Source organism: Ischnura elegans, chromosome 3 (assembly GCF_921293095.1).
Source record: "Ischnura elegans chromosome 3, ioIscEleg1.1, whole genome shotgun sequence".
NCBI classification, from domain to species: Eukaryota; Metazoa; Arthropoda; class Insecta; order Odonata; family Coenagrionidae; genus Ischnura; species Ischnura elegans.
The window spans coordinates 129,088,146-129,113,846 of NC_060248.1; the positions used below are offsets into that span (position 1 = coordinate 129,088,146).

At 39.5% G+C, this 25,701-nt stretch overlaps 2 protein-coding genes across 2 annotated transcripts in view; one reads left to right on the forward strand and one right to left on the reverse strand.

The window, feature by feature from the left end:
• Window positions 1–1,159: 1,159 nt before the first annotated feature.
• On the forward strand, window positions 1,160–13,838 carry LOC124156555 (rhomboid-related protein 2-like). The gene is made up of 8 exons (XM_046531173.1): window positions 1,160–1,509; window positions 1,653–1,676; window positions 2,738–2,902; window positions 2,993–3,202; window positions 3,343–3,479; window positions 8,428–8,641; window positions 9,663–9,776; window positions 13,236–13,838. Exons 1-8 carry the CDS (start codon window positions 1,429–1,431, stop codon window positions 13,449–13,451), a joined length of 1,161 nt encoding a protein of 386 aa, XP_046387129.1. The 5' UTR covers window positions 1,160–1,428; the 3' UTR covers window positions 13,452–13,838.
• A 6,400-nt stretch (window positions 13,839–20,238) lies between these two features.
• Window positions 20,239–25,701, reverse strand: part of LOC124155281 — a 53,972-nt gene continuing 48,509 nt past the window's right edge. Inside the window, exon 19 of the mRNA XM_046528999.1 lies at window positions 20,239–25,150. Coding sequence (XP_046384955.1) covers window positions 23,993–25,150 — 1,158 coding nt within the window. The 3' untranslated portion in view covers window positions 20,239–23,992. The remainder of the gene's footprint in view (window positions 25,151–25,701) is intronic.

A 25,701-nucleotide genomic window follows, 5' to 3' on the forward strand; every position in this document is an offset into this window, starting at 1 on the left:
ATTTAAAAAAATGATTTCTTGAATTTGATATTGCATTTTATCATCAGACGGTTGTTATCACTGTCAATATCTGCCCCCTTTTTCCATTCCTACTATTTATATGTTCTGTAAACTTATAGACATCTGATTTATTTATAAAGGTTAAATAATGATGGTTACGTAAAACAACCCTGTCTAACTCCTCTTTTATTGATTCCTTTTTGTTGCCTCAGTAAATTATCCCTTTTTCATTTCTTTAAATACGTACAGTGAATCATTCTTCTATCACTATGGCTAACACCAGTAATTTGTAGTTTGTACTTTAAAAAGGACATCCCAATTAACAGTGCCCATGGAAGATCTTTTTGGGCAGATAAAAGCAATAAATGTTTATCTATCCTTAATTGTTTATTTTATAATTTGCCTAGGTATTTGGGTTAGTATCTTTTAGTAATCAGCTTACCTATGGTGGAAGAAGAGTTCAGCGAGTAAACAGATTATGAAACATGGTGGAGAGGGCAGACCTGGTTAATGAGCAAGAGAGTGGAAGAGTTTTATCTCTCTAACCTACTACATCTGTAGAGAGTGAAACCTCCACAGGGAAAGAAGCTAAATCAGATCAAAGCTGTAGGTGGGGTATCGAGTGTTTCAAACCATTCCCCAAAATGTTTTTACCATGAGAAAGAAGTAGCCTTTGTATTCTTTGCAAGGAATGCTGAGTATTTATAAAGAAAATATACAGGGATACGAAGTTTTACTTTGCAAAGCAGAAATTGTACATTGAAATATTTCTCACTTATTGATCACTGTATCGCGAAGGAAATCTTAATCAATGCTCATCATTTACACTTTACTCGCTTACATTCTCACCAGCTTGTTGGTATTACTGTGTGTACCTGTAATGTATGCAACCATGCATCACGAATTGCGAGATCACAGCTGAATTTTAAGAGCAATATCATTCCGTCCTCAAATGAGATTCTATAAATTACATTACGAATAATCAAATCATTTTTTTGTGGAATTAAGAATCCGCGACGGGAAAATACAGAGTGCATTACAAATAGACAGCTTGTGTCGCGACAACGCAAAGCGTAACCTCGACCTCACGCGAGACGGTATGAGGGAGGCGCTACAAATTTGTCCTGTTGGCAGCGTGGGAAGTTTGGGGTGGTGAAAGAGCTGTTTGTTCTGATTTCACTGACCACCTGTGGTGATTGTTTGTCACCCGCCCGCCCCTTTCAGGTACAGATGTAAAGAGGTAGAGATAATGATACCAGCGGAATATGGGAGTGGCGTCGAAGACATAGAGATACCTATCGCCATTTCAACTGAGAAGCCGTCAATCGCAATTTTGTCGCAGCTTAACCTCCAATAGTAAAATTCTGAGCCGCCATCACTGGACTTAGTATTTTGTTTGTAAATAAAATTTAGTATCTGCCATTCGTGATGTCTTCGGAGCAACTGAGACAGCTGCAGCAACGCCCGGCAAGGACACAAACAAACATTCAACTACATCCCACTTTGTCTGTAAGTTAATCATTGTAGACCATTGTTGTTATATTGTTTGACGAAAGTTCATTGTTTGATCGTTTGCTGAGTATTGTGCATTATTTTACTTTTGAACTGTGGATTAAGATGTCCAAACCTAACCTTATTCCTTCTCTTTTCAGCACTGGCGCACAGTTTTCAACAAGGTAAACGAAAGCAAATTCCACGAAAGATTATAGATTATTCCACTTATGTTTGAGAAGTCAGTTTATGAAAATAAACGGAATATCGTCTGCACTGTCATTATTTGGAGCCTTTTAGATAAAAGTATATCATTTTCTTGAGACTTTTCGGATATTAGGGACTGCACAATCACGATACAGTCCACTCTCTGGGGTTTTAACAATAATTGGCGTGGTATCCACCAAGATTTTGTATAGCAACTATTGTTAACTGTCAGTCACAATCACTACAATTTTCATACACAAGAGACACAAACTTTCATATTATTCTGTGAAGGCAATTGGCATTGGATGTTCCACCTGCCTAATTGAGGTCATTTTATAACGTCTCATAATTTAATATTGTTCATCACTTCATTGCAACATCAAAAATGCAACAATAATATCTATTACTGGATAACTGCATTTTTATATCTTTGTATCCACCAAAACTGTGCAAAATTGTGTACAATCTTTGCCACTTATTCAGGGTGTTTGAGGAGCAATTTGCTATATACTTCAGCTGGTGGTAGGGGAAACAATTTTAAGTATTTTTTCTTACCATTACTCCTTAGTTACTGAGCTATGGCAACGCAAACATTTTTTGGATGCATTTTGCAATCACCATGAAAGGGGTTTTTCTTGGGTATCTAGCCTTTGCAACATTTTATTTAATACTCTGGATTTTTAAAGACATTAAATTATTAAGGATGGACGTAAATATGCGATCATGGCCGAAAATCTTTGAGCTCAATTAAACAAGAGCTTTGAGAGAGTACTAATGATTCAATTGTGCACCCTCAACCATTTTGAGATTAATCCCATTGTATTTTAAGACATTATGTTGGCCCAAAAGTTTGAAATTGAGTTTCCTTGATTATAAAAGTATGTTTCTACATTTTTTCTATCGATCTCTATCTATATGTCATTTAGGTTATGACATACTTATTGCATACTCCCATCTCCTTTGTCATGTTTAAAATACTACCTATGCATTGCATTTGATTTCTTATTCAAAGTTTCTTTTAAATTCAATGCTTTTACAGTATGACCTTGATAGAGATGGATTCATATCCCTCAATGAGCTAAGAAATGTTCTCCAGAATGTTGCGTATGAGCATGACATCCCTGAAAAAGTTGCAAGTAAAATACTTCAGAAGGCTGACAACGATCAGGACGGAGTCCTCTCGCGAGAAGAATTCGTGGAAATGGTAGGTGTAGCATCTGCTCAAGACCTGTAATGTTTGCATATTTATCTTTCGAAGGGCAAAGGACATTATTAGTCTGTCAATGTTTTCCAGGCAGTGAGTGGAGAAATGCACAATAGCTTGAGAAGATACTTCAACAAATATATCCACTATACGGTTCCTCGAAGGCGGAGGCCAACTGTGCAACCGACGACTTACGGTCTCCAAGGAGGGCTGCCCCCAGATGAATTGGATGGACTGTACGAGGAAGAATATTCATGCAATCCACCTGCGATTTGCATGCTTCTCGTCAGTGTCATCGAGGTGTGATGAGGTTGAAGACAAGATCATTTTTGAGTTAGATTTGATTATGTTCAGGTGTCACTCAAAAGGAGTACATACACTTGATTCGTTTTGAAAATGGAGAATTCAGCCATTAAAGTATGTGTTTCAATGGCTTTCAGATTGTAACCTTTGTATGGGATGTGGTCGTGATGGGAAGATCAACACCTAGTGGCCCAGTCGCACAGTTACTCATATATAATCCACGGAAACGCCAAGAAGCTTGGAGGTACCTCACGTACATGTTTGTGCACATAGGGTAAGTCATAGAAGCATTATGTGTATAGTCAACTTTCGATTGATGCTCACATGGTTGAGCATATAAAATTTCAAAAATGCAATAATCGTATTGTAACATTCACTTTTAATTCAACCAATCAAATGAACGCACTTGTCGAGGAAAAATACCGTGAAAAAAAATCAGGAGTGATGGCATGTACTGTTACTTCAATAATCATATTACAAACACATTAAGAAAGCAATTAATAAGTGCTTGGGGAGGTACATAGGGAGCAACGACACGTGCCACTGAACGCCACCATTTTTATTACAATACTCCTTTTTTTGTTTTTGTTTTGAGTCGTCAATCAGAATAGGGTGGTTTCCTATTATTTTTTTATTGCCTAAATCGAAAGATTATTACTTCTCTAGTACTTATTTCACACACCTCTGCACGAACCCAATGACCAATGGTGACAGCATCATCACCAGTGGATAGTTTATTGGGGGCAAATGGCCATATGTATTAGGTGTCGAAGATTGGTGTTTTTTCATATTAGCATTTAAGGGTAGCCTCAATAATTGAAGTCTCTTAGCTTTTATAATACAGTGGAACCACGTTTAAGCCAGTACAGGCTATTGCGAGACCCCTGCCATTACGAGAGATAGCTGGAGCACCATCAATTGACCAGATGATTAGCATGTTAAAAAAAATCGTTTGTACGAGGCCCTTTTGGTGTTGGGATTCGCCATAGCGAGAGTTTAAATCGCCGTAATACCTTCACCCAGAGTCCCCAATCTCTGTAATTGCTGGCAATCTGTTAGAAATGAAGTTAACATGGAGTGCTCAGTCTCAAATTCATGTAGTAAACTGTCGTTCAATGAATAAGTACTTCATTTTTTTGTAGTTCGATAAGTAGTTCGATCTTCTTTTGTTCCTCAGGCAGCAGAATGCCCACACGTCCATGAGTTGTGTGACTAGAGAGCATTTGAAGGTAGAGACCATGGCCAAAAAATTCAAAACATGCCTAAAATGAAAATAACGGAGCAATACAAGAGTGGCGTAGTTAATTTATCTTCCTATTTGCACTTCACAATTTAAAAAAAAAACCTAAAGAACAAACAAAAATGCCCAAGGAATGCAGATCATGAAGAGTAAGAAGGAGCTTTGTTCAGGTGGTTTTGCCCACTTCAATCTGCAGGAATTACTGAGAAAGGGGTTATGCTTAAGGCTAAAGAGGAGTATTTCAGGGGTAGATTGAGAACCGAGAACTTAAAGTGTTCGGAAGATTGGTTATACTAACTCAGAGCACAAAAGCATTATCTCCCTTCATAATGGCTGGTGATACTTGCAGTGTAAACCCAAAGCCATGGAAGAAAGGACTCTAATCGTAGTGGAATATCTTAAGAAGGATTGCCCATGTGATATAATGCACAGGAACTCTTTTACAACCTACTCACCGACAAAACCCTTGCAGTACGGGTGTTTCTTGCAATGATGCTTCTTCATGCAGGTAATGCGCTGTTAGCGATGACATGTGTAAAAAGCTTATGCTTACACTTTTAGTTTATTTTATTAAAATATTCTACATTTTTTTCATGTTTCGCGGTCATTATTGAGAAAGTTAAATCAATAAATTCATACTAGTAAGTTTTGTTGGCCTTAGGGTCCATTAGAAGCGTACGTTTTTTCATTTCTTTGTTGCATATCCTACCCATAAGTGTTATATTAGTCGCAGTTTCTTGCAGCTTGCTTTTGTTTCACATAAGTGACATCAGCATAATATCTGCATTATATTTTTCATGAAATATTATCAAGTTAATATCTTTTTTTATGTAGAAAATTTTAATTCAAATCGTTTTTATTGCATTGACGTGGATACTCTCACTACCAGTGTATTCCTTCAATGGCATCGTGGGTGTAACATTCAAAATGAAACATTTTTTTAAACATATGCAATTTTAATCACATCATTAAGAACCTTTAGCTTACTTAGAGTAGATACTTTATCCCAAAACCAGGGAAGACGGACTACACTTTGGCCAGCTCATTTAGGGGCATTAGCCTAATGTCTTTCCTGCTGAAAACGCTGGAGAAGATAGTTGACAGATATATCAGAGATGGTCCCCTTAGGGACCATCCTCTGCATCCGCATCAGCACGCCTACCAGAAGGGCAGGTCTGTGGAAACTGCACTCCACAACCTAGTTTGTAGGATAGAGAACGTACTGGAACATGGTTTGTATGGGTTTGGAGCGTTTCTAGATATAGAAGGAGCCTTCAACAATACATCCTTTGAACAAATCTGCCTGGCAGCGGACAGGCATGGAATCCATACACACATTGTGAGATGGATCAGATACATGCTTGAGCAAAGAACTGTTACTGCCCGTCTTGGAGGGAGCTCGCTGACGGTGACTGTGACAAGAGGGTGTCCACAGGGTGGGGTGTTGTCCCCATTACTATGGAATATGGTAGTCGACAGTCTGCTGTCAAACCTCCACAATACCGGTGTATTCACACAAGGATACGCTGATGATATCGTGATCTTGGTTTCAGGCAGATTCCTAGACACAGTATGTGAGCTTTTGCAGAAAGCCCTGGACAAAACAGCCCAGTGGTGTTCCGAAACAGGACTCTCTGTTAATCCAGAGAAGACCAATCTTGTTCTCTTCACTAAGAAAAGGAAGAGAGAGGGATTCACTTCCCCCTACCTCTTGGGAAAGAGACTAACACCGTCCTCATCGGTCAAATATCTTGGAGTCACTCTAGATTCCAAGCTCAACTGGAGAGAGCACATGGATAGCAAACTCAAAAAAGCATGTGCCTCATTATGGACATGTAGAAGAGCCCTTGGTAAATCATGGGGCCTTCAACCCAGAGCCATTAGCTGGCTATACAATGTAGTGGTGAAACCTAGTTTCCTCCACTGCTCAATTGTATGGTGGAAAAAGACCAAACAAATTACTGTTAGGAACAAGCTTAACCACCTACAAAGAATGGCCTGTATGGGCATTACAGGAGCAATGAGGACGACTCCAACCTTGGCGATGGAAACTCTGCTGAACCTTCCCCCACTTTATGTGGAAGTAGAGGTTCATGCAAGAGCCACGTTATACAGATTGAGAAATCTAGGTATGTGGTACGACAGAGGAAATTTCTCTGGACACAGACAAATGTGGACGGGACTGAGGGAGTCTAGCACCATTTTTGAGATGGGGTCGGATTCCATGATGGCGACGTTCAATTCTTCACCGCCTCTTTTTAAAACCCATTTCCCAAACAGGGAATGCTGGGCAAAAGAAGAGGGGAAAGCCCTTCATAATGGAGCCCAAGTGTGGTTCACCGATGGCTCCATGAAAGAAGGGAAAGCAGGGGCAGGCGTTTACAGCCAGTCCCCCCCTAGGAGCATACATGTTCCCCTAGGAAGATATGCCACAGTGTTTCAGGCAGAAATTTTTGCTATCCTAACCTGTGTGCACGCTATTGAGGAGACAGGTCTCTACAAGAGACCAATCCATATATGCACTGACAGTCAGGCTGCTCTAAAAGCCCTGAACTCACCTTGATGCAGATCTAAACTATTGGCTGAATGCTACAAGGCTCTCAATATTCTGGGCAGCCGATGCAAAATAGAACTTTTCTGGGTACCGGGACATTCAGGTATCACCGGAAACGAGAAGGCAGATGAACTGGCAAATGCCGGCGCTGAACAGAATCCAATTGGCCCAGAACCAATTGTGCCAGTTGCCCCATCAATTGGGATGGCTGCAATTAAAGTGTGGGGAGCAACCCAACACCTAAAGATCTGGCGGGAAACACCGGGTTTACGTCAGGCAAAAACCCTTATAGGAGAGATCTCTCCTAGACTCGAGAGAAGACTTCTTCTTATGAACAGAAGTCAAGTACGGACGGTAGTAGGCCTGCTTACGGGTCACTATCACGTAATGAGACATATGCACCTGCTGGGGATATCAGACTCAGATAGGTGTAGATGGTGTGAGATGGAAGAAGAAACAACAACTCATCTAATATGCGAGTGTCCCGCAATCATGAGGACTCGATATAGACACCTGGGCTCACCTTTTATAGAGCCCAAGGAAGTAAGAGATCTTCCCATTGGGGACCTTTTGTCCTTCGTTAAGGACATTGGCCTCTATGGATGATCCATTATCGGTGGTTAGCACAATGGACCTATAGGTCTAAGTGCCCTGGGAGCTGATCCCCCACCGCATAAACTAATCTAAATCTAATCTAGAGTAGATAATGTAGATATCACATTGGATAATGGAAAAGGTCTTCCGAGGTGGGATCGTTCTACCACCTTCCACCTGTTTAGTCTGCAGAAACAAATGCAATATGTTATATCACATCATTTCCTTGACATGTACGGGAACAATAAACATACACCAATGGAGGCATTTGAGGCATTTAATAATTGTAATACTGTTTTATCAGCAATAGTTTGAATTTTTAGCAGAAAATATCGAAATAATAGGTTGATCACGTAAATGTACAACGTACTTCGAAAAGTGGCTTTGTCAGTTGTGCATTGGGATAATGTTGACAAAGCAATGCTTTGCATGGTTTTTATTTAGTATAGTGCTTATAAATTGAATGGCTAGGTTGTGATTAATGTAAGGAAATTTATTGATGCAACAAAAAAATCGCCTTTCATCTGGATTTATGCTTAAGTTTATCGGATAGAAATGTCTCCGTCACCGCACCAATCCTGTTCCTATATAGAGGTTGACAATGGGTTTATTGGCTCTTATATGCTCCACCTCCAGTAAAGTGACAATTCGCTATAACGAAAGTTTATCTGAGCACCATGGGGTCTCGTTTTATCGAGGTTGCCCTGTACATCAATGTTGGACAGCAGCCTTTGGCTGAAGTCACAGAATTTTTCGATTCGAATCAAGTAATTAATTAGGTACATGCGTTATAAGTGATATCGTGGTGAAAGTCATTTCTTGGAAAATCTGCAGGTACGCTCACATATGGATGAATCTGCTTGTGCAGCTGGCTTTGGGAGTTCCTCTGGAAATGGTTCACGGCTGGTGGAGAGTGCTTACTGTGTACCTCGCGGGAGTTTTGGCTGGCTCACTGGGCACATCAATCTCAGACCCTTACGTTCTCCTTGCAGGAGCATCTGGAGGGGTCTATGCTTTAATCACCGCTCATGTTGCCACCATAATCATGGTAAGGTTGTTCATGAAGATGCTCGTGTATACGCTGACCTAATTCTGTTTACATTGGTTGAAGCTGATTTCTGTAGTGTAAATGAACCCATCCATTCTTTGAATACTGCAACTCATGATGAGCCCAGATTGATGTCTGTGCGCCCTATACTCTCTACTCGTGGCCATTTCCCCTCATCTACTCCTTTGCATCCTCTACAATTCATCCTCAAAATGTTCCTAGTGCCTTTCCATTGGCTTTCTCGTTGTCATCTGCTTCCTTTTCTCTTAGTAAAGATTCAATTTTTAAAACGCATATATAGAGATGCTTCTGTATTTTTTTGGAGTTTTCTTGATCATCTCATCCCTCCTCTTTTTAGGCACCATGTTTGATTCCATGTACGATATCCGTGATTAAACTTTTATTTATATTTTAAATTAGGGTGTTTGGACACAATTTTATATGATAATGAATAACACATCAACATGCTACTCAATATCTGTAAAATCATAATAAAATATCCTTGTATTATATTTTGTTTCACTCTTACCCAGTCCTTGGACAGGTTAAGACACATTATCCTCCCTGATGATGGTTGCCTATAGCCAACCGAAAAACTGGTTTTGGAGATTTTATTTTCACTTTTAATCAGCTTTAGGAATTCACGTATAAATTTCATTTCTGCCAATCAGTAGCTTCACCCAATTCTTTTCAATGTGTGGAGAGCTCCACCAGTACAATCCTTGGATTGTTGACAGTTGATGATGATAAAATCATTGAAGTGTTAAGATGGAATACTGGAGATGAATCTTATGTCAAATTTGCCTTCTTTTGGCTGGTATGAAATAGGAAGAAAGGCCATAGTAGAATGGCGACATAAGTGGGCTGCTCTGTTTGTTAAATTAGTTTTAAATTCTATATGCAAATGTAAATGCCAAAAATTATCATTTTAAACATACATTTATATGAATGAGAATGTTCAGAATCATAAGCATCAACATATTTTTGTATGGTTTAATTACCTGATGTATTTCTCTTTCAGAACTGGTCAGAAATGCAATTTGCTCCGTTGCAGCTGTTGGTTTTCATAGTGCTGGCTGCTGCTGATATTGGCACTGCTATTTACTACCGATATATTGAACCTGTGGATAGGCAGGTAAATCAAAATATTTCTGTTGGTAAAATAAATTTATCTATTTTGTGTTAGTGTATGGACTGTAACACAATCATTGTATTCTGTTTGATGGAAAAATGATTAATTTATATTTATGGCATTGACAAGAAAAACATAGGAGGAACCTGCGACTACCCAACTTAAAAACTATGTACATACACTTGAATTATAAACATATGGAGACAGTACATATAAGATTTTAATGAGAAAAGGAAACAGAGTTCAGAAATGAATGGCTAAAAGTCATCATGTTAACAACACATGGTCATAGCATATGAAGGGCATTTTTTTCAACCTCCGATAGCTAAGCTAAAACACCATACAAGCAACAGGCGGGCACTGCGCGCGTAGGGCGACTGCGTGTCCTCTGCACTACATGCTCAAGTAATTTCTGAACGTAAGTTGTTAGTTTAAGGTTAGTGGCAATCTCATCAACAACACTGCCTCAATAGATTCTCCTGCCAAGCGTGCACTGCGTAGCGACAGCCGGAAAACTCACCGAACAACTTCAGCATTGACATTCTCGACCTTTATACCGATAAAAGAAATTTTTTAATGCACTGTGCCTTGAGTGTGAAACATTATGCCCATTCAAAACAAAAGAAAAGACATGCTGACTTCTGGAAGCGTTCTGGTCCTTGACAACATCCGCCATCTTGGTGCTGATGGAGCCCAACAGCAATTTCAAAGGGACATTTTCGACCACCCACTGTGCAATGCCGACCTAGTACCATGTGACTTCCATTTTTACGCTAAAATGAAGATGTTGCTTGTAGGGAAGTGTTTTCAAACGGACGATGAGCTTCAGGGCAAAGGAAAAATTCATTGGAAGTCATTGGCAGCAACATCCCGTGAAGAAGGCATGGTAAAGCTCGTCCACAGGCACGTCCAAATCCTCAATTGCCTTTGTAGGCGATTGTGTCAAAAGGACACGCAAGTGTACTCAAGATTTACGTATGAAATAATTTTTAATCGATCATTTCTTCTTCTGTTCATGGTCCATTGGAGGTTAAAAAATTAATGTCCCTCGTATTTAAAATGGCCACCTTTTTTCTGAAGAAAGAGATAAAATCCTGATGCTTTATACCCACTGTTAAAAATGTTTTGCATATTAATTTTATTTTTGAGTAAAGGTAGTAAAAAAAGAGTTGGGCTTTGAAGGATTCCTCAGAATGGGATTGCAATGTTTGATTGTGTGTACTAATGGGGAAAAGAGTACTCCAACAAAGATTGTGCCACATCTATTAGTTTGCGAGAAAATTCCTTTCCGATGGCATGTTACTCGTAGGCCAAATTCTGATGAGGGGCATTCAAACACGCCCCATCATCTTCTCTGGTTCGCTGTGTGTGTGTGGGAGAGTGAATCATTTGCCCTCGACCACAAGAAGCAAGAGAAGGTGCTAGGTATGAAGAAAAAAGAGAGAAAGAGGAAATATACGGGTGAAACTTTTTGCGTGCAAGTTAACTTCAATATTTCAAAGACAAGGATTATCTAATGCCTTGCCATTCAGGTGACCACTGGAAGTTATTATCAAAGCAGGCAATCTGTGGATGTTCCATCCCCCACTTGTACTGTGAAAAGAAGATGATGTGATACATCTGGGCCAATGATGGGGAGAGGCAGTACAAATATGTAATTGGAAAACACAGTGGGTGGTTGGTGGTGGCATAAACAATATCCTGAGTGCAACAAATATCCCATGGACTGCATTTGACTGTATTCAAGGCCGAGGTAGTAATTGTGCATTTGCAGTACAAAAAATTCATTTAATGATCATAGATGAGATTTTCTTAATTTTGAATTGGTTATCTGTAGAAGAAATCTAAAATTAATTGAGAGTTTTTTTTACGCTCATCTTCTTCTGAAATACTGGAGCAGACTCCATGTTAACTTGACACATTCCTTGTCAGCGACTAGTGAAAATATTTATTTTTTTTACGAATGGAATTGATATGCCTAATGCATCCTTGTATTTACCGTATAAGCACGTGTAAGAGGTGCACCTTTTTTCCCAGAAATTGCAGCCGAAAATGGAAGTGCGCCTCTTACACAAACTTCTTATCTTCCCCCCCCCCCCCCCCTTACCGGTCGCAAGTCCAAGGGGAACTGAGTGGCCTTGGTTTTCAGCGTGAGTCAGTCAGCGGAAACCCTGGGTCAAAAACAAGCGGCAAGCAGGGGAGTTTCTCCCTTAGTGAGGTATTTTTAAAATGCTCCTGTTTGCTTTTTTTGTAAGCATCGCATCGTCACGTCGGCACCCCAGAGGTGAACATTGTAAAGATAGCGCAGGGTTTTTTGCTCCGGAGAGCGGGCTAAATATACTGCCACGAGTGGGCATCCCGCGGCATTTATACTGCATATAGTAATCGCTTATCAAACGTAGAGAAACGCATAGTTTTGAAGGACATACCTGGTTAATAGTCAACATCTGTCTTGCCGAGCAATTTCCATTATTCTGAGGACCTGATTTTTCAGAAATCATCTTCAGACGCTAATATGAGGATTTTTTCAACTGAAAATTATATTGGTGTCAAAACCTGCGGTTTAAAAAATTCGAACGAGTTTTTTCATTCACACACAGGGAAGATTCACACTGTGCCTGTCTTGTTTTGCTTTAAAATGTTTCATAGCTGCAATTCTATTGCAATACTCCTGCGAGAGCTTTTAAACAAAATTGTTCGTGAGTAGGACTTGCATCGTAGAGCAACGGCATATGCGAATAGAGGATCAGAACTCTTTCTACTCCCTCTTATGCCACTATTACCACGGCAGTTATCAAAAATTTGTCTTTCAATTAGCATTGAAAGAGGAAATTTCGATAACTGTCGTAATTCCAGGCATACGTCTGCAACACCGCATGATAGGATAAAAAAAATGCTGCAAAATTTTTTTCTTTATAGCTTCGATGCTCAAAATAGGGGTGCGCCTCTTACACACGCTTATACAGTAATCATGAAATTCTGTTTTTTTTTTTCATTTGATTTTATTTCTTATAAAGATCAGAGAAAACATAGAAGGAGGCTAAAACTCTTGCACAGGTAATCCGCGGTACGGCTAATCAGAAGTTTGCTGTACATATTTGGAATACACCCTTGTCCAAATTTGGGCTAAGAAAAATACATTATCAGAAATGAAACAGATTTTCTTGCAGGCATCACACACTTTGTCCCCAGGGTAAAATTTCTATCACAGTTGCAGTGGTTTCAACTGATCCGTGTTTTGGGTTGACTGGTGTTCATTTCTCTGAAGTGTTTGTAGGTGTGAATCGGAATGGGGGAATGGGTTGTGCTGCTAGAAGTTGAGATGAGGAAATGAGTGATACATATATCTAAAGGGATGCTTGGAGTAAATGCACCACCACTAGTTCCCAATTTACAAATCGTTAACTAATGAATGAACTTTCTTTTTAAATATTTTTTCACTGATTATTTTATTTATTTCAGATTGGATATGCAGCTCATCTTGCTGGTGCAATCGCAGGTTTATTGGTAGGAATCCAAGTTCTCCGCAATTTGGAAGTTCGACGTTGGGAGCGAGTTATTTGGTGGGCAAGCTTAGTTCTCTTTGCTATTCTCATGATAGCTGCCATCATATGGAATGCTGCTTTCCCAGAATATTTTCCCATCCAGGATAAAGATAGCTTTGAAAAGCAATTTTGAGGTTTTTCATAGTTAATTGTGCCTTGATAAGCTTTTGAATCAAAGCATTTCACATACAGTCAATTACGTTTTGCACAAAGGAGTGAAAATGTTTATAACTATTTTTGAAAATGTCGTACTGACAATCATGTATGTTGATGTAATGTCCCCATGATCTCATGTTTGCTGAATTTTATTTGTCCTTGCAGTATTTATCAGTTATAAGCTGATTAGTTTATTTTCATAGTGATACAGGTGGTCAATCACCCTCCATTCATAATCAGAGCATGGGCATACCCAGAATCAAAACTAGGGGGGGGGGGGACAGGGGGGCAAACTAGCTGTCGTTGTTCGAGTTGTAACTTTTTTGCACAGAAAAGGTTAATGAAACCAAAATTTTAAGGAAATTATGACAACAACTTAGTAGTTTTTATAATTATTTGCTTGATAAAGTAATGATTTTTATTTTAGTTCCATGTCTTATACTAACATCGTTTTTCTTCAAAAGGAAAATTTGTTCATAACTTTTGTTCTGAATTAAATTTATTTTCGCTTCTTGGGGGGAGGGCAGAGCCCCCCAGCTGGGTACGCCCATGAATCATAGCATCATGAGTTTAAATCATAGTAGAGAATTGTTTTAGCTCATATCTTTAGAACTCTGCCATTACATCCTCTTATGCCACCATCCATTCATTGGAACTCTAGTCGTCTAAACCTGGTCAGCTGCTTCTATTCAAGAGGTTGGGTCACTCCCCGTAATGTTTCACCTTCTATAAACGCGGGTTATGAATAATTCTATCACCCAATTGCATATGTACATTTCTGATTCTGGAAGTAATCCTTTCTGATCACCACCTGCGTGTTAGTGATCTTAGGTTTTAATTTTTCGATCAAATAATGAAAGGCAATGAGATTGAAGTGGCTTCATAGGATGAGTATTGTTTTATAAATTATGCAGTCGATCACCTTGACAATTTTTGATTAATATTTGTAGACTACTCTGTGTTTTTGCTGATATATAATTCAATGAATTATTCTCGTTTTAACATCCAATTAAACTCAAAAATAGGTAAAAGAACATTTTGTTGATCTTTACCTAGTGGATGAGTCTAATAATCTTGAGATGCAATTTGTGTAATTTTTCATTTCCTAATTGGTTGGCCATCTTTTTGGTTTCCACCACGTACATGCTGGTATGATGACAACAGTTTCAATCAGTGTCCTGTTACATTTTCAGATCAGAGTCAAATTTTGATAGTAAACTTCAACCTGAAGACACCAAGTGAAACTTTTGTCATCATATCAACATGTACATGGTACCGAAATATGGTCATCCTGTCCAGTTAGAAATCTGTTTATGAGCATGTTCTATGTCTAATCCAGAATAAGTTTTATCTCCAATCAAATGCTCCATTGATGCAGCCGCTCTTTAAATGCATCTCACTGCAAATGTATTCCTAGGTTACACATTTAGCTAAACAATCACTGATCAGTTTTGTAGCTTACCTTGGCATTTTCCATCAACTTTTTTTTTATCCTCCCTTTGCCTTTAAGTTTATCACAAACACTGAAATTATTGCTTGTGGCCTGTTATTAGGTGATGAATTAATGAAATTATGTTCTCTGTATGTATCCTTTTGTAGGCAGAGGGTATTTGCTATTTGGGGAGAATAAAAGATCTTTAGTTGAAGCTTGACCACTGCCATTTCCTCTCTTCCTTGACAGGGGGAACATGTATTTCACTTCTAAATTAATACGCCATTTGTCAGTTAACTCCAAGAATGTGATAGAAGGTCCCTAATCAGGTACTTTCATTTTCTTTTATCTGAAAATCCTCATCAATAGCGGATGGGAGGGATGGGAGGGTGGCAAATGTATGGAAAGTTGAAGTCGGTAATATTTAAGGTGGCTCTCCAATGAATGTTATTATTTCAATAGTTTAAAAAACAATATTTAAATATAATTGATGAATATCTTAAAGCCACTTGTCCATGCATATCAGACCTCAGATGCTTCATCATGAGGAAGTATTGCGTAGCACCAAGGTGCTGCAGAAAGTAGTAAACCCTTCTCCCCAAAACAATGAACTTAATCAACCCTATTGTCCTCATTCAAAGATGGAGCCTAAACAGTACTGATCGAAAATAATATATGCATTAAGGTTAATTGTATATGTTTCTGTTGGAACCAAATGTGAAGGCATATTAAGAGCTCCAATGTTTTTAAATGGCATTTGAGTAATTTTGCAATAATAGCCGCTAAGCAAGAGACGCACTCATTTTCATTATGTCCATTGAATGTTGGTATCTGTTTATCTACTCATATTAGGCTGTAATACATATTTAATGAAGCACATACATATGTGCAAAACCAACTGTAGCGTTAGCCTTAAATGTTGTGTTTAAACATTTGAGGGTAAGTTCTGCCATAACATTAATTTTGAAGTGGGGTCATCATTTAAAAAAAGCCATATTGGTTGCCATTGCATTTAAATTGCTATACTTTGATGCCATAATTTAGGACACTCTGAATGCTCTTCCCTTCTGTTAATAATTGTTATTTTTTAAAGTATGTATTTGGAAAGCCTGTGATTGTTGCCATAAACCAGTTGAGTGCTTGGTGCATCTAAGTCTTTGCCAGAAAATTTTCAGGGGATGGGGATATTAACTTGGAGTAGCACATTCTTTTACGGGATACACCTAAGATTATCTCCCAAAATTTTTCGGAGGGGTATGAATGCCTGGGCCTCCCCTTCTGCTTGCTATGGCTTTGGCATGCAAAAATGTATGCATGATGATAAATGAATGCCGGCCCCAAGTGCTCTACACACATGCTTAATATATGTGGCTTGCTCATTGAAACGCCTTCATAGTGGTGCTCTGGGGACCCTGAAACAGCCAGAAATGCATAGCACTCAAATGGGTAAGGGGTGACCATGTCTCATTGGAAAATTAAAAGAAAAGTGTGCAATGTAGAACGATTGACAAAGGTGAAAACATGAAATTGGTTGGGTATATCAAAAATTTTGTAAAAAGAAATTTCAACTTTGTTAAGTAAAAAGAGTTATTTTTTTATTACAAGTATTTCAAAACTAATTGACATTTGGAATCAAAATACGGTATTTTTTATACCAATCTATGCTATGCCTTTTGTGAATGTTAGGTTACCTTAGAATAATCCTTGTAATTCCAGTATTATCTTGAGATATCTTCTTAATCATTGAAGACTCTGAACGGATTTAAGAAGCAGTATTTTTCTGTTGGTTTCTATTTATTTTAAGTTTTTATTTTATTTTTAACATAACATTGAACATTGAGAAAGTTATTTTGTTGACAAATAAAAATCTTGCTCAGTTTGGGCTTGTTTTTTTTTATCTCTTGGAAGCACTATTATTGTTTGGTATTAATAAAGGTCATGTTTGAAGAAATGTATAATTAATTAGGTTCTTGGAATTATCTTTTATGGTTTTTTGTGAATAACAGGGAAAAATGCAGCATGTATAATCAACATCTTTTGTGGTAGCCATATTACCCTTAATTATTCATCACAATATTTTTCTTATCTATTGAAATCTAAATCGAGGTACATGTTTGGTATTTTTGATAAAAATATGTATGTACTTGAAATGGAAAATTAAGGATGTTAAGTTTTAATTTATAACCAAAAATGTAGAAAAATAATAGTAAAAAGATTCATGAATCATTGATTGATGACACTGTCTGTTATGGCTCTTTTGGTTCATTCTGTTTTTATGCAATAAATTTTTATAGATTTTTCTGGAATCTTTGTGTAATTATTTAAGTACATAATTCTTTTTTTTTAGGACAAAGATACTTCCTCACACATCTGTTTTGGTAAAGTGATCAACTTAAGCACAGTTGGCAGTATTTTGTGTAGGTTTTGTGAAAGGTAACATGGTCTCAAAAGTAAGGGCACACTTTATGACCTAGTGCTAAAAGTTTCTGAGAAAAAATAATTTGCCTTATCCAAGATTCAAATCTGGATCCCACAAACTCACACCAGCTTCAAAAAAGAAGGCTATTTGGGCTTCCAGCCGGGTGGTCTCCCTCCATTCTGCCGACGTTTCGGATCACGAGTCGGGTTCCATCCTCAGGGCTAATGGTGAGTGGCTAATGGAGTGTGGGCAGGTGTACGTTGGTGAAACGGGAAGAACCATTAATACCAGGAACAAAGAACATAAGAGACACCTTAGGCTCTGCCAACCGGAAAAATCCTCGGTTGTAGAACACGCCATTGAATCCGATCATAGGGTGAAGTGGGATCACGTGAAAATTCTTTGCCGTGAGACTAATTTCTGGAAAAGACTGGTAAAGGAATCCATCGAGATCTGGCTGACAACTAACACCCTCAACCGTGACACCGGGTATTCACTAAGTAATGTATGGAAACCGGCACTTAGGAAAATAAGATTGGCTGCCTCCCGGCCAATTACGGTAGACTTTACAGCCAATTGAAGAGTATATAAGCTGGCAAACTTCATCCACTCACCATTAGCCCTGAGGATAGAACCCGACTCGTGTTCCAAAACGTCGGCAGAATGGAGGGAGACCACACGACTGGAAGCCTGAATAGCCTTTTTCGAATATATTTGCCGGGAAAGCATCAGATTTTACTTCTCACACCAGCTTGTTTAACCATTTAAGATAACTTGACATCATCTTACAGTAAGGATTTTGGTGGCTTCAGAGGACAAAGTGGTTAATGCAGCAAGAAATACAATACCACAGGAGTAGCATGGTCATGCACTCTAAAGCTGAATTTTGAACACAATGAGGTTCCCTATGGACTCGTCGGTGAAATTGGCAGTATTTAGTAAATCTTTACGGGGTCTACCGCAACGGCAGTCATAGTGAGGAAATATGACAGTTGAAAAATCATTTGCCATGAAGGGGATTCATATCCAATACTTTCAAATTTGCACCAGCTGCTCTAACCAGTGGTGCAGCAAAGGGGGGTTTGGGGGATAAACCCCCCCAGAAATCAGAGAAATTTTAAATTTTATCTATTTTACTTAATTGTATTAATATTACTTAAAGAATTGTGTAAGGATTAATAAAATACCCCTCAGAAATTCGTAAAACCTCACTATTTTGAACCATTTATCTAAAAATTTTCTGGGAGGGCAACCCGCACCTCCCATATTCCATATCCCCCAGTATTAGTTGCTCCTAAAAACCCCTATAGCCTTAATTCCTAGCCTGGTGCCTGACTCTAACTACACCTAACTGAGAGGAATGATTGACAGTGTCAGGTGAAACTTAGTGGAATATACTTAACAGTGAAAAATTTTTTATTCCACATAAAATTTACTTATGAATGGTTTCAACTTTTAATGATGGCCTGAGGTGATGATCTAATAGGTGGAATAGTAAAGGGACCTGGGTTTCTATCGTGGTCAGGCAAATTTTGACTACTTTGGTGTACGTATCTCTTGGGTTTGCTGCTTACACATGTGTGCGCACCGTTTGCAGGCCATCGATGATCGATGGTTTGCTGGCAGATCTGCATGGCCTCTCCGCCCCGCGGACCATCCGCGTGCGTATGGGCCACAGAGACAGGTTTATGCTTACACATGAACGCGGACGACTGATGCGGCCCAAGCATATTAGTCAATGGAAATAGAGCGAGCTTGGAGATAAGAGTGGGAGTGCATCTCTACACCGTGGAGAGTGAGATTGATGCAGAGAAAATAATTGAAAAAATTATATTCATTAGCACGTAGTTCCGTGAATATGGTCACTTAAGCGGATTTTAATGCTCTTCTTTGACGCAAAGGGGTGCACCCCAAACTTCCTTTGACGGGCACTTTTCTTCCCTTCTTTCCAACTTGGTTTACCACAATTGCTTGAATTGCACTAGGCAGTATGACGCTCTTCTACCTAGGCAAGCTACACACAGCTGACATTGTGCCGCATGCGGACGGGTTTCGTCTGCACCTATGTGAACAACTTAGAGGGAACTATAAGACAACTTAGAACTTCTCTCAGAAGGCCTGAAAATACTTAAGCTGCTTGTGCAGCTTCATTTAATAAACATAATGTTGGTGAATTTTTTAAACTATGCAGTGAACTCATGGACAAATACAGTGTTTTACCCAGTCAGATTTATAACTGTGATGAAACTGGAATATCAACTACGCCCAATAAACTGAAAAAAATATTACCATTAAAAGGTAAAAAAACTAGGTGGAACCATTTAGTTTGCAGAACATGGTTCATTGATAACAGCAGAACTTTTTTTCAATGCTGCAGGTCAGTATGTCCCACCCCTTTTAATTTTTCCTAGAGCAAGTCCCACTTTGCCCTCTAAACAATTTCACTTTGCCCCTGGTGAGGGGCAAAGTGAAAAATATACAGGCATTGAAAAAAAACGTAATGGTGTATTATTACATGCCTGAGCCACTTCCATGAATTCCAAAATGGTAGGTAACAGACTCAAGTAACAGATGATATTGAAATTTCTCGTCCAGAACAAAAATACCATCACTGATTATGAAGTAAAGCTTAACCATTCCACTTTGCCCCACTCTCCCCTACTCCAGAGAAAACCTTTGCCTTGCCAAAAATTTCAATCAGCTTTTAAGCTGTATGGGAAAATTATTTCTGACAGTATTATTCATTAATTGAATTTCAGCATTGTTTTTGTAACTGAATACATTTGTCTTAATAGATTGTGTCGTTAAGGGAGATAGATAAGAGAATGAGAGAAAATTGCTGCAGTCTACAAAAGGGGTAAATACTCTTCCATTAATTTGAATGCTTGCAAGCAACTTAATAAGCACACTGAGTCTCATTTTGGTAAGACAAGATGAATGATTTATTTGCTTAGCATGTGTTCAACATCTATTTTTATAAATACAATGTAACAATTATAATGGACAGTAAATTGCATGTAGTCACAACTTAAATAGTTAACTCATGAAATTATATATAATTAATATACTTCAAATTATGAACACGTTATAAATGCATACATTTTCATGGGACAGAAATATGAATTTGATCACCTAGTTAGAATGAAAATAATATACATACTATTCCATTCATGAAACTGCTATGAATTTCATGCATGAATATTATCCGCTGTATGATTGGTTATTACAACTTAGTATACTCTGTTTCAAACCATTGTCTAAATAAACATGTTTTCGTGAATTCAAATAAAAATGTTTAAAAAAAAAACATAATTCCTTGAGCACTCATCTTCATCAAAGGGAGCACAGGATGAACAGAGAGAGAGAGAAGAGATAGAGAGAGAAAGTGGTAGAGATTAAAATCAAATGGGAGACACAGTTTGTCAGTTTGGAATCATTATACATAGTTCCCCACAATATAATAGCAATTGTGTAAACTAAGATATATCAATGGCAGAATCTACAATGACTCTCCTAGCCAGGATGTAAATGCAAAATCCAGAGGATAGCCAAACTTTCTGTTGTATAAAAATGTTAAGTTCTATAAAGTGAGCTCTTAGAAGATTTTAATTAAGACACATCACTTGAACCAAGTGAACGCCAACAATCTTTAATGATTAAATTATAAATTATGGTTAAAAACATAGGCCGCCATTTCCAGCTGATGCAATAATGTGCCTTTGATTATTGCTCGTTAGTTTTATTTACAAAAATGAACGTGAGATATTCTACGCCTTGTCCTTTGCATTAAAAATCCAAAAGTCACTTTCCAATCACCTACTTCTGCCAAAATTCATGAAAATGTAAGAATGAAATGTACCATCTACAATCTGAATGAGCTGAGAGGTAAATAAGAGAAAAATGAATGACTCTCGAAAAAACTAAAGACACTAATTGTGAGTTGCATTTACCGCTAATCTTGTCCAGCAGGCTGATACAGCCCAAACAATCAAAATTGGCTGATATGGCACTAGTTGACTTGGTGCCTACGTAAAGGATTCACTTCATTTGTGCATTATTTTAGTACAACATGATAATAAGTGGTTTTAAGTGCTTACTCAAGGTCAAATCAAGGCAAAAATATCATACATTAAAATAAAATCTATCAGCCATTTACCTAGTTTCCTATAAAACTTCAACAAATAAGTACAATTGAAATTTATTTTTTTTACACGTAGAACTTGTGTAGGAAAGTCATTCTGCTAGAGAGGTTTGATATCAGATTCGAAACGAGTAACCTATTTGAGCAAAATATGTACTTCTTCCCTAAAACGGAGTGTGCCATCATATTCTATTGCTGAATTTCATTACAATAATTGTATAGCTTTTAAAAATGGATAACTAAAGTAGGACTAGAAAGAGTGGTTTCCTTCTTTTGTACAGTGTTTTTCCACTGCACAATCTAACTGCCGCAAAATAATAAGCAAGAGTAATCAAAGGTTAGACCATACACATCACCATTGCATATTAATTGGCTAAAAATTGAACTCAAATGGTTGAAATATCATATTACAACAGATAAAAGAAAGCTCTCCGTCATTAATACCCAATAGCTATAGCACTCACTACATAGGTGCTCCTATGATGTGCCATTGAGAAGTTAACAAGAAAGTATTTGGTCATATTTTGTGCTGGCACAGAAGTACACTATAAATCTTTCAAATCCGGAGAGACGAAATGTGGTACCCATTTGTTTGCTTGCGATCGTGTTATTTGAACACAAAATGTTATAATGGCCATCTCTTCTATTCATCAATCCAAAAAATACCATTCACCGGTGAGAATAACTTTTGGTGACATAAATACTTCACACTTGAAGAATTGTCCCAGAATGAAAACTGCCATTTACACTTCTTTTTCCAGAGGCTATTCAGTAACAAATAACTGTAGGCAGATAGGAATCTTGAGTGATGAAAATATACCACTGCACCTTCAACAGTAGCGTTAGTGACATGTGATGAAGGGGATTGTTCCTACTCTTGTCAAACCCAAGAGCAATTATTTGTGCAAGGCAAAGCCCACCATTTGCCAAAGTTCACAATAATAGTTCCTTTGAGGAGTTATAAAAGTAAAAACATGTGCAATATTCATAATCAGGTAGATACAAATAATGACAAGCTGAAAGGAATGGCATCCTTTGCAAATAGAATAAACTTGCCAACAATAAAAACTTAAGTCAGAACGCACAAATCTTATATCAACATAAAAATAGCTTAGCACCACACTTGATTAACGGACATTCAAATTCATCATCAACAATCAACTCACTCGAAGTAATTGCAACAAAGAGTTTTATATAAATGGGTTAGGATAGTTAAATAATAATCATAATAAAATATTGAGGCGGGCATGGAAAAATTAAATTATTGATAAACCTCAAATAATTGCGAGAAAATTAAGTGAAACATTCACTTAAACGAAGCAGCCATTTTCAAATAAAGAGCAACTTTTGCATTTGTAAACATAGCCCAATATGAGAGGTACAAATGAAAAGTTTTTCTGTATAAGTTTCAAGAATGGAAGGAATCAAACCAAGCTTTAATTTTGAAACTTTTTCTGATTGAAAAACTTTTCATCCATATCTTAATTTGATCTTGGAATAAATACATTAGTGAACGAGGAATTACAAATTCAAAAACGATTACACAAATTCCACAACGTATTTACTTGCATACTTTGCATTCATGAAAAGTTCTCAATTCCTATCAAAAAAGAACATTCTTTCACGATTGTTTAAGCGCTCTTACTAACATCATTCACTTATGCAAATGAGTTTTTACTAACCCTGGGTCCAAATTTTCAACATGTTTATATGATTTATAACGGTTAGCTTATATGTTACTAAATTACTCATTTAAATGTATCACATATGAGTGTTAAGGGAAAAATCTAACAAAATTTATTTCTTTCAGATGATAGAAAATGCCCAACTAACAGACATAGAAATATCTATACACATATTACACTTTATGCCATTTAATGAAACCCTTCCATTAAGCATAATTTGCTATCAAAACACCAAAATGTAAATAAAGAGATATAAAAAAGGGCACAAATTATGCAAGTAAATACAAATCATGATGACGATTAACAAAAAATAGTACATAATTATTTTGTTTCATAAAAAAATCATTGAGAAAATTGGTCCATAAAGTTTTTTTTTTTCACTCTTCTAATTCAGTACCACCCAGTTCTTTTGGGCTGTATGAAAATATAAAGAGTATTAAATTTTTCGAGCCATATACTTAAGTTTAATAAAAAAGCAAATATTATTAACATCGGGAAGCATGACAGAGCATTGGTCAGCTCACAGATAATAATATTCCGAATAAGTGGAAGTCTGAAGAAGTGAGGACATCATCCCAGTGACTTGATGCAAACACACCACAGCAGCAGCACAGCAGAAGTGACCGCGAAACAATCACACTCAAACTCACAAGCACACATGGATCAGACGCACACCACCGAGGAGGACCCCACACGACTCGTCACTATCGCATCGAATCCAATCACATCACCCACTTTGGCCCCTTTTAGAACGACAAACAACCGAAACGAACGAACGAACGAACCCCTCCCCAAAACGCAGGTAGAACCGATCCTCGACACACGATTAGGGCTATCACTCTCACAGGGCGGACGTCGCTTCCTTGCCCGAATCGTCCTCCTTCAGTTCCTCAACGTCCCGCTCGCGGCGGGAGCGGCGCCGCCGTCGCGACGACGACCCCGACCCCCCGCCGCGCGGCGACCGCTCCAGGAACAGCGCCTCGTGGAAGTCGTCCGAACCCAGGTTACCCTCCTGCACGTGCAGCACCGAGCTGAGCGCTCCGTCCGTCGAGGAGCGCGGGAAACCGAAAGCCGCGGCGGCCGCCGCCGGGTCCGCGTCCTCGCCCGACACCACCACGGCGGCCGCGCCCCCGGGCGAGGGCGGCAGCGAGGGGGACGGCGAGCACCCCGCGGCGGCCCCCCCACCCAGCGAGGGCGGGGGCGTGGAGGGCGGCTGCGCGGACGACGAGGAGGACGACGCGGAGGCGGCTGCGTTGTTCGCCGCGGGGACCACGAGGCTCGAAGAGCGGGATCGGAGCGAGCCGGGCTCGGAGAGGGGGGAGCGCGGGGGGCGGGGCTCGGGCGAGAGGGTGGCGGAGGCGGGCACCGTGAGGCTGGAGGAGCGGGACTGGCGGCCCGCGGCGGAGGGGGGCGGGAGGATGCCGGGCACGGAGGCGACGGCGGCGGCTGCGGCCGCGGCGGCGGCGGCCGGGGAGCGCGGCTCCGGCGTGCGGCTGATGGACACGCCGCTGATGAAGAGCGTGGGGGAGCGGGGGATGCCCGTCTCCGACTCGTAGTCGTTGGAGCTGTCCGTGTCGGGAGGGCCGGGGGACTTCCGGATGCGGATGCGAAGGGAGCGGGTGGAGGAGGCGTTGTGGCGCAGGGAGCGCGTTTGGGAGCCGAGGCCGAAGGGGGGAGGGGCCAGGGGGGCGGGGTCCAGCAGAGCGGAGGTGAGCGAGGAGGAGGGGGCGGCGGGGGCGATGGTGGGGGCGGCGGCGGCGGTGGCAGTGGTCGGGGGCGGAGTCGTCGAGGACTCTGCCGTCGCTCTCCCTCCGCCACCACCCTCCCCCTTCCTCTCCTCCTCTTCCTCTTCCTCCTCAGCGTCCTCCGATGAGGCCCCCATGATGCCGCACACCTCGAGGTCTGCATTCAGGGAGTCGGCGGCATCTGCAGCCGCAGGGTTTGCCACGTCCTCGTCGCAGGGAAGTGCCCCTCGGCAGGAGACAGAGTGCATGCGGACCTGGGAAGTGACCAACCGAGGTGCTTTTAATTTCATATGCATTCAGCATTATTTTCTGCTTCTACATTCCCAGGTTTTTTGTCATATATAATATCTTATCATATAAAATATCTCTTTATTTTGCAATTCCTTAGCAGAATTTTCCCTCCATAAAATATTTTAACACTTGTGGAGAATTTCAATTATAGTTAGTAACAGTGTCGCCGACTCCATGGGGCCTGAGGGGGCCCGAGCCCCCTCAAAGATTCGTTTGGGGGGGCGGAGCCCCCTCAATAATTCAAGAAAATTATTAAGTTATATTATGCTTTGTGAAATCACATAAATATATTGGTAATTTTTATTTCCCATGTTTGACGATAGTTACCTTTTAAAATAAATTCAATAATGTGTGCTGAAACAAATAATTATAAGGTTAAGCAGGTTATGCAGGTTAACTGAATCAAGTGGTGTGAATCATGGTGGTGTTTCGGTGCTGCCACACACTTTGAATTTAACCTCTTCCCGGGACAAGACCTCCGATATGGGCCCCCCCAATATTTTTTATAAGTCGG